This window comes from Pteropus medius, unplaced genomic scaffold (genome assembly GCF_902729225.1).
Source record: "Pteropus medius unplaced genomic scaffold, Ma_sr-lr_union100, whole genome shotgun sequence".
In the NCBI taxonomy this organism is placed as follows: Eukaryota; Metazoa; Chordata; class Mammalia; order Chiroptera; family Pteropodidae; genus Pteropus; species Pteropus medius.
In genome coordinates, this window is record NW_024344378.1 from 26,486,642 (window position 1) to 26,497,071 (window position 10,430).

At 38.8% G+C, this 10,430-nt stretch overlaps 2 protein-coding genes across 2 annotated transcripts in view; one reads left to right on the forward strand and one right to left on the reverse strand.

Moving 5' to 3' along the window:
- The window catches only part of BTAF1 (B-TFIID TATA-box binding protein associated factor 1), an 88,191-nt gene extending 87,808 nt beyond the window's left edge, over positions 1–383 (reverse strand). The window contains 1 exon segment of the mRNA XM_039871738.1: positions 61–383. Coding sequence (XP_039727672.1) covers positions 61–74 — 14 coding nt within the window. The 5' untranslated portion in view covers positions 75–383.
- Positions 384–9,411: 9,028 nt separating this feature from the next.
- Positions 9,412–10,179, forward strand: FGFBP3 (fibroblast growth factor binding protein 3). The gene has a single exon (XM_039872435.1). It carries the CDS (start codon positions 9,412–9,414, stop codon positions 10,177–10,179), a length of 768 nt encoding a protein of 255 aa, XP_039728369.1.
- The last annotated feature ends 251 nt before the right edge of the window (positions 10,180–10,430 follow it).

The window sequence follows — 10,430 nt, forward strand, 5'->3', positions numbered from 1 at the left end:
GAGAGGCGATGGTTCCTCGCAAGGTCCTCCTTTCTTCAGCTCGTCAGGAGCTAGACCCACCTGGAGACCGCCATGGCCCGGCGCCGGCGGTTCGAGGTTCCCCGCGAGCTAGGGCCCGCGACGCTGAGGCGCTAGTTTCCAGAGAGCACACCGGCGCAGGCCCAGGCCGCGAAGCAGAGGGGAGCGGCCGGTGAGGTGCAGGGCGTCGCGGCACGGGCCCTCGGGCATCTGCCCCGCCGCTTACCCGAGCTTGTCCCCGTCGCGGTCGGGGAGGATGGGGGTCTGAGACAGCGGCGGAGATGGCAGTCCTCCGACCCGCACGACTTCAAACCCGGTGCCCCCAACCCCGCTCTTTGCTGACGCAGGCGTCGGCACGCCGGACTGAGCGTCAGCGCGCCGGAAGTGACGTGAGCTCGCCCGGAGTGGTTCCGTTCCTCCAGTGAGAACGAGGAGCACAAGCTGCGTTGTTTTGGTGGCTTTCCCCCCAACATAAAAAGTTTCTTTTTACTGATCTGGAGAGGGTCGTTAGTTTTAAAACGAGGCGAGAAGGAGAAATAAGGAGTCCCTTATTTTCTAGAAAAAGGAAAAAAGGCAATTTAGCCAAGAGTCCAGAAATTCTAATACTTGGTTTCTAATTCCTTACGGTTCCATCCTCATCCCACCAGACTGCTTCTAGAGAAAGCACATAGGAAGGACCTTAGGATGCTCAGTCCAGGTGGCAATGCCAGTGGGAATATTGAAATTAAGAAAGATCTGCAGTGGCACTTAGGGCAAGGCTCAAAGTTTTGCCATATTTGCCAGAAATTTTGCGTAGGTATCGGAAAGAAGGTCTTCTGGCAATCATTTTGCCAAGTTTGATTTCTTAATTGTTTATGTTGTTGGTACCATCATTTTCTCAGCCAGATGTGAAAACTCCCAGCCTATTTAATCGCTTAATTCCTTAGACTTTTAAACGTTATTCTGTCATCTAGTGCAGGCCCTTAACACCTTCAACTTGACTTTTATGATAGTAGTCAAAGTAATATCTTTCCACATTCTTCAGTCGACCGTGTCTTATACGCCATCAACAGATTAATCCTCAAAAACCACTGCTTTTATCATGTCACTCCTCTGCTTCTAAACCTTGTACATTGGCTTCTCATTACGTGAAGAGGCTATGTCTCAACCTATGAGTCTGTTTTTCATCTGTAAAACGAGGCTAATGAGAAGCACTATAGAGGGTTATAGAAATAAAATGAGATCATGTATTTAGAAGAGCTTACAAGAGCTTCATAAACCATAAAGTAGAATATAAATGTTAGGGGAAAGAAATGAACATAAGTACCTACTCTGTGGTAGGCATTTATCATTCATTTTATCACGTAATTTGTAGGCTAGCCCTATAAAGTAAGTTTTAATCTTCAATTTATAGGTAAGGAAACTAAGCCCAAGATCCAAGCTAGTAATACTACTTACTGTTCATTCATACATCAAATATTTGGCACGTGTTCTGTGCCAAACACTCTCTTAGGCACTGTTTATATTAAAATATGATTAAACTAATGTTCAAATATCTTCACAATTTAGTCTCCTTTAACCTCAATTTATCTTGCATCACTAAAACTAACTAGCAGGTACTATTTACTGATGGGACACTGCACTCATTTATTCAGCCAAAGTTAAGTATCTACCATGTGCTAAACTCTGTACTAGAGATTGGGGCTTCAAAAGAAACCAAAACAGACTAGATGCCCACTCTGGTTGAACTTATATTCTAATGGAAGAAAGAAATAAACAGATAAACAAGAAAACATCATGTTTACATGCTATGTAAAACAGAATCATAAGATAGAAACTCTAGATTGAGCAATTAGAGAAAAAAGAGTTGCTTATGCTGAGGCCTGAATGACAAAAGGGAGCCAGCTGTGTGAAGACCTGAGGAGCCTTCTAGGTAGAAACAGGTACTATAAAAAGCATAAGAGAAGTCTGCTGTGGTGGGAGACCAAGCTGGGAGAGAGAGAAAGGGGGCATTATAAGGAATTTGGATTTTACTCTAGATGCAGTAGAAAGTCATAGGAGTATTTTATGCATGTGAGTAAAATGATCTGATATACATTTTAAATCTTTACTATCTAAGAGGTAATTAGATATATAGTTCAAAATAACATTTAGAAGAGAGATAAGGGCTGATATTATAAGTTTGAAAAGAATAATGTAATAGTTAAATATACTGATGTCAAGCTGAATTGTTTTAAAATCTTTTCTCATCACACTTAACAACTGTTTGTCCGGGGGAGTGTATAACCTTCCTAAGCTTCAGTTCTTTCATCTGGGAAATAGAGATAATAATAGTACTGAATAGAGTTGTGGAGAGGATTAACTGAGATGATAAATATATAGCATTTAACCAAGTGATTGTCACAGTAAACACTAAAAATATTATAAACTACAATAATTATTCTTTTTGTTAACTATGCAACCTTGAGCAAGTGACTTCACTTATACGTTTCAATTTCTTGGGGATAATAATACAACTGGTCCACAACCCTTACCTGAAACCCCTGCCAGATGGTCTCCTGAATTTAGAATTCTTTCGATTTTGAAAAGTTATCTAAAACATACACCTTGTTTATGTCACACCCCAACAGCTTCTAGGGCAGCACCCTGTAATTAAGTACATTTATACTTCTACAGCAAAATGTATGACTAGCCATGCTAAGAGGAACAAATAAAGACTGTAAATAGCTATGTGGCAGTTCAGGACAGGTTTTGCTGCCAAATTAATTTTTTTAAACTATGGTTTTCAAACCTTTTTCAATTTCAAAACTGTAAATAGTGAATCATGAACCTGTAGTTTGTAAAATTGTAAGGATTAAATGAGCTGATATGTGAAACCCTTAAAAAATACTAAATGCTAAATATTAGCGATTCTTTTTTAATCACTAGAAAGATGGCTTCAGAAATTAATGGCAAAAGAAAGAACTATTGAACAAAGAATATTGGATAATTGATTCTCTATGTGTACAGAAAAATCACATTCCTACTTTATACCATATCCCTAAATAAATATCAGATGAATTAAAGAGCTAACAATAAAAAATACAGAACTCTAGAAATATTAGGAAACTATACTGAAGAGTATTTTGACATTGGGGATTGGCATGAAATATTCAAATTGATGAAAAGCAAGGACCTACAACCAAGATTACTCTACCCAGCAAAGCTATCATTTAGAATTAAAGGACAAGAAAAAGCTAACAGAATTCAACAACACCAAACCAGCATTAAAATAAATATTAGAAAGACTCTTTAAGAAGAAGGAAAAAAAGATAAAAATTATGAATAGTAAAATGTCAATAACCACATATTTATCAACAATTACTTCAAATGTAAAAGGATTAAATGCTCCATCAAAAGATATGGTGGCTGAGTGGATAAGAAAACAAGACCCTTATACAGGCTGCTTACAATAGATTCGCTTCTGATCATAAGACACACATAGACTGAAAGTAAAAGGATAGTCAAAGATATTCATGAAAACAAAAACAAACGAACAAAAAATCTGGGGTAGCAATACTTGTACCAGACAAAACAAACTTTAAAACAAAGGCTATAACAAGAGACAAAGAAGAAGCCAGTAATTCTATTTCTGGGTATTTACTTCAAAGGGACATGTGCATCTATTTGTTCATTGCAGCATTACTTACAATAGCCAAGATATGGAGGCAACCTGGGTGTCCATCAATGGATGAGTGGATAAAGAAGAGGTGGTACATATATAAAATGGAATATTACTCAGCAGTTAAAAAAAAATGAAATCTTGCCATCTACAACAACACAGCTGGAACTAGAGGGTTTTGTGCTGAGTGAAGTAAGTCAGTCAGAGAAAGATAAATACCATGTGATTTCACTTACATGTGGAATCTAAAGAACAAAACAAAACAAACAAAACAGAAACAAACTCATAGATGCAGAGACCATTTTGAGGGTTGTCAGACAGGAGGGGCATTGGAGGGAGTGAGTGAAAAGAAGAAGGGATTAAGAACTACAAATTGATAGTTACAAAATAGTCATAAAGACATAAAGTATAGCATAAAGAATATAGTCAATAATATTGTAATAACTATGTATAGTATCAGATGAGTACTAGACTTATTAGGGTAATCATTTTGAAAGTTATATAAATGTCAAATCACTATTTGTACACCTGAAACTAATATAATATTGTATGCCAACTATAATTGAAAAATAAAAAAATTATTTTAAAAAGGTATAAATTATCCAGTTAATTTAGACTTTCATATCAAAGTTATTAGATTTACAGTTATATCGTTGCTTCATGCTAAACACGAAATAAATTTTAGATGGATTAACAGAAATTTTAAAGATAAAAACTTAATATAGAAAATATATATATTAAAGTTCATATATAAAACCTCAAATGAGATTTAATATGGATGTGAATTATGCCTTTCTGTAGTCAAGTGGGAGTGGAGCAATGACGAAAGGAGGGGGAAAAGGAAAACCAGCCTATTACCCCGACAATAGGTCCATTCCTAGGCCTCTGGTTGAGATAAACATGCAGGAAAGCATACACATGCAGGTTGAGGATCTTAAAATTGAATCTTATTTTATTTTTTTTCCTTCTTTAATTCCCCCCACACACACACACACTTTCACCCCTGACCTATGGATGTTGCCATTTCCCCTTATGAACTGGATCTCTGAATGCAGAGCCATCTCACCCCCAAGCGCTCACAGCATGCAACCAGGACCTGGTGCACCCGAGGCATGGTCGTAGGTATGGTCGTAGGTATGGTCCGTAGCTCCACCTGGGGCACGAACCCAGGACCTTCTGCGTGTAAAGCAGACGTGCTAACCACTACACTATGAAGCCACCCCAAAACTGAATTTTAAAAAGTCTATTTAGGCCTATACACATCTCTAAAAGGTTTTGGGTATCCTCATGGGTACTTATACTGCAGTTTAAAGACCACTGCTCTAGAGAAACATTCTTGTCCACAAGATCTCTATAAGGGTGTTCATTGCAGCATTGTTTGTCATCTCGAAAAACCTAAAAATGACTGAAAGGTCCATCAGTGGAATGATGGATAAATTAAATATAATATAGCCACATAATGGGATGCCAATAGTGGTAAAGTAAATTAACTAGATCTACATATGCTAATACAGACAAAGCTCAAAGTCATAAGTTGAGTAAAAAAAACAAGATAAAGAATATTATTTACAATAGCATACAATTTCTATAAATTCTAAAAACTATACTTACAAAGCAATACTATTTGTATTTTTTAAATTATGGGTTCGACATATAGAAAAATATTATGGTTTTGAGATTAATACACTTTATGCATGTGGCAGTAATTCATTCATTTTTTTTATTACTGATGAATAAACAGATTGTATGACAACTGTTTATTCATTCACCTGTTGATGTATAATTTGGTTGTTTCCATTTTGGAGCTATTATGATGAATAAAGTCCTACAAATATTTTTGTACCTATCTTTTCGCAGTCCTATGCTTTCATTTACTTTGGGTAAATACCTAGGAGTAGAATGACTGGATCATAGAGTAGGTGTGTATTTAACTTTGTAAGAAAATGTCAGTTTTCTAAAGTGATTGTACCATTTTCTATTCCTACCAGCAATGTATGAGTGTTCAAGCAATCAACTTTTTTGCCTTGAGCGCTGAATTAGCTACAAAAGAAGTTGAAAAATTATCCTTGTCTAAAAAGCTTACAATATAACTTGTGAAATTAGGCTAATCCACATTAAACAAAGAAAATTTGAATGTTAAACTGTTCAAAGCTTATTTTACATGCAGAAAGAATTATGTAATCTTAAAAAACCAAGAGGCAGAGGGTCCTCTGCCCCTACCCAATTCACCATAGAAGTTCATTGGGTCAGCTACCCTTCCCTAGGGAAAGAAAAGAAAGAGGTGCTACACAGACTTTTTTCCTTACGTTAAGATTTTTTCCTTTGTGGGATTCACAGGGCAGAACTATGTAGTTAATCACTGAAATTGCCAAGATATTTTACCCTGTTCTAAACTGTTAAGTAGCACATGGTGTGAATTCAAACAGGCCTGTTGGATCACTGATGCAAACAAGATTATTTTTTTAAAATCAATATTAAGATATATATTTTATGTTTTCTTACACATCTCACATCATGATGTCTTTTAAAGTGTCTTTGTTTGGACTATATAAGAATTTAAAACTTTCATGCATCCAGGGACACTATGAAGACAGTGAAAAAACAACCTATGGAATGGGAGAAAATATTTGCAAATCATATATCCTGTAAGAAGTTAATATCCAGAATATATAAAGAACTCTTCTAACTCAACAACAGCAACAAAACAACCTGATTAAAAAAATGGGCACAAGACTTGAATAGACATTTCTACAAAGAAGATATACAAATGACCAATAAGCACACCAAAAGATGCTGAGGAATACTAATCATTAGAGAAAAGCAAATTAAAACCACAATGAGATACCACTTCACATCCATTAAGATGGCTATTATAAAAACAAAAATGAGCAATCAATCAAACAAACAGTAAATAACAGTAAATAACAAGAATATGGAGAAACTGGAACCCTTGTGCATTGTTGGTGGGAATGTAAAATGGTAATGTGTAATGTAAAATGTGTAATGTAAAATGGTACAACCACTATAGGAAACAGTATGGAGGTTCCTCAAAAAGTTAGAAACAAAATTACCATGTGATCCAGTAATTCCATGTCTGGGGATATATCCAAAAGAATTAAAAGCAAGAACTCAAACAGATATTTATATACCTATGTTCATAGCAGCATTATTCACAAGAGCCAAAAGGTAGAAGCAACACAAGAACCCACTGACAAATAAATGGGTAAGCAAAATGTGGTACATACACACAGTGGAATGTTATTCAGTCTTGAAAGGAAGGAAATCCTGGCATATGCTATACCATGGAAGAACTTTGAAAACATTATGCTAAGTGAAATAAGCCACTCACAAAAGGACAATTACTATATTATTTCATTTATATGAGGTACCTAGAGTAGTCAAATTCATAGAGACAGAAAGTAGAATAATGATCGCCAGGAGCTAGAGAGAAGGAGGAATAAGGAGTGATTGTTTAATGCATACAGTTTCATTTTGGGAATATGAAAAATGTTCTGGAGATGAATGATGGTGATAGTTGCACAACAGTATGAATGTACTTAAAGCCACAGAACCGTACACTCCAAAACAGTTAAAATGGTAAATTTTATGTTATGTGTATTTTACCACAATTTATAAAAAGTAACTTCTGGTAGAATTTACTTGCCTCTGACATGGCACAGCACATCTGTGTGTCGTAACTTTTTCCTCTGAGAACAATGTTTTGGACAGAAAGCATGGTCTCTGGAATATATGCCTTTTCAGATAATAAATGTTTTCATTGTAATTAGTACAGAATGTCACAAGATGTCACTCTTTATCTGAGAAACTATTTCAATTTGGTTCAGTAGCTGATACCACTAAGTAATGCCAGAACAACAGACAAACACGGTTTTAGGGCTTTACTCATACAAACACGGTTTTTGAAGAAAGAGGTTTTCATCTCAAAGTGTATTAAGAAGTTACTCTTGTTTATGAAACTTATGTTAATATTTGTTAATTTCATAGATACTAATTGCTTTTCATTATATATCAAATAGGTGTAATTAAGACATAACTAACTTTGCAATTGATTGCAATGACTCAAAGCTGAAATGTAAAGGTCATTGATCATTGAAAGTCAGGTAGCTTTATGGCTTTATTACTCAATGATGGCAAGTTATTTAATCTCTCTTATTTCACCAGAGAGGTAAAAGAATTCTTTTCTTAGGTTAATATATACTACAATATATTTAACATGTGCTAATTCATATTTAAGTACTTTTTTCTAATTTAAAATATTTTAGTTTCTATAGTAGTAATTAAATTATAACTGTTCAAATACAACATCAGTGTGAATTCAGTAATAGAAAATACTGTCCACAGGAAGACATTAGGAAATATAATGAGACTTTTTGACATCTTGGGGAAATATTTTAGGAAAATATTCCCATGTGTAAAACAATTATAGTCAGAATCATAAACTCTCAAAAAATTTAAAATTACATTTATTACTGAGAACCTTTGAAAAAGATGATAGAATATCTTCCAGTATATTTTAACTTTGCTTAAATATATAAACTCCAAGATTCAAGGACATGTTAGTCTTAAAGATTATACCATTTGAACTGGTAATATTACCTTACAGTTACAATCCAAATAAGTTATTTTTTTTAAAACTTCTAATATTTGTAAGAAGTCTATAAGCGATTTATAATACTTAAAAATAATCAAATGCCTGAATGTTCATCTGTGAGTGAACTGTTGAACACTATGGTATATGAATGAACTAGACTATGTTTTATTAGTAGTAACAGTTATTAGAATTAAGATTAAGTTATTGGGATAAGACTTTCGGAAATGATGGGTGAAAACATAGAATTCAGAATAACATGAAAAATAGTATAAATAGTGCCTGGTTTAGAATATTGACAGTTGTTTTGTTTCATTTTCTTTTGTTTAACTATTAGAACTTAGATCTTTCTGTTTACCTTTTATGTTCGGCTGTAAAAGGAATGAAAAGAATGACTTGTTAAAATTCGCGTGATTATTTTAAACAATGGAAGCTAAATACAAGCTTTATACTTCGAGAGAGAGAGAGAGAGAGAGAGAGAGAGAGAGTGTGTGTGTGTGTGTGTGTGTGTGTGTGTGTGTGTGTGTGTGTGTGTGTGTGTCCCGGTGGTGGGAAACCTCCCAGTGTGAAAGAAGTCTGGGAGGGGCATAGTCGGGGAGGCCCCTTCAGTCCCACTGATACGTTCATTCACTGGGAGCTGGCTAACAGACTAACCTCTCCTCCAGTCATTCTTTCTACCTTAATAGGGCTTCGCCACCTCTGCTGTAACTTGGTAAGTTCAAAGAGCAGAAGTGCGCGTTTCCAAGAAATGATCCGGAATGATTTTGCTAATAGCATATTGGAAGGTGGGGAAGGGAGAAAGTGGAGGCAGTAATTGTCAGTCATTACTTTGCTTTTGTATTTGCACGGGGTTTCAAAACCATTTAAAAATGATTATTTAGATAGTAAGCAATTTTCTCCCGGGAGAACTTTATCAGAGGGGCCCATCGCAGACTGCTGCTGTCCACTGGAAACCAGCGCCCAAAAAGTCTGGGAAAAGGAATTCGCAGGTGTAAGTGCTGGGGCCAAGGGCGGCGCACCGGTCAGTCAGTAGCAGTCTCTGCTTCTGTCTTCAGGTCCGAGAGATGCTGCTCTCCTGGCCCTACCACCGCTGAAGCACCCTGTGGGCCCGGAAGAGCCGACCTGAGCGAAGATACCGCGGGCCATGAGTCCCCTAAGGCTGCGAGCGTCGCTCTCGCTGCTGCTGCTGGGTGGCTGCCTCCTCGCGACCGCCCAGAGGGACAAGGGAGTGGGAAGCAGCGCGGCAGAGTCGGCCTGGGGTCACACGGGCGGCTCGTCGGGCCGCTTCGTCAGCCCCGAGCACCACACATGCAGCTGGCAGCTCTTGCTGCCCACCCCAGGGCAAGTGGTGGGCAGCGAGCTGGCGCTGCTGTGCCAGGGCCCAGACGGGGCGCGCCAGCACTGCGCCTACCGCGGGGAGCCAGAGCGCTGCGCCGCCTACGCCACCCGCGGCTCGCTCTACTGGAAGCAGGTGTTGGGCAGGCTGCGCAAGAAGCCGCGACCCTGCCAGGATCCCGCGCCGCTCAAAGCCCGGCTGTGCGCCGGCAAGAAGGGCTACCGCGCGGAGTTGCGCCTGGTGCCCCATGCGTTCCCACCTGCCGGCCCTACTGCAGCAGGCTACCTCCGGGATCTCAAACCCAGGGCCAGGAGCTGGGGGAGGCCCCAGGAGCCCGCGATCCGCCCCGCAGCAAGGGTCCCGCCTCTCCCGAGCTCACCGCCCAAAGGGAAGCCCTCTAAGAAGAAGACTAAAGGGGGCAAGAGGAAGGCACCCTCGGCCGCAGTCGAGGAGCGACCCCTGGGGACCAGGCCAGATCCCGACGGGCTGGACGAAAACGCTAAGCTCACAGAGACCTACTGTGCTGAGAAGTGGCACTCTCTCTGCAACTTCTTTGTCAATTTCTGGAATGGCTGAGGCTGCCGGCCTGGGGAGGGACGTGGGGGGTGGGTATGAGGGGGTCTGAGCAGCGCCAGAGGGAAAGCGAAGGGCATCTTAGGCCTAGACATACCGGATAGAGAGTGGGGAGTCGTCCAGGTTCTGGAATGCGGGTGTGGGAGTGGAGTTTGAGATGAAAGTGTAAGGGGTATGGAGAACCTCTAAGACAGCAGAGAAGTTAAAAAAAAAAATTATAGAGTCTCGACTCTGATTAAGAGCAGGAGAAATAG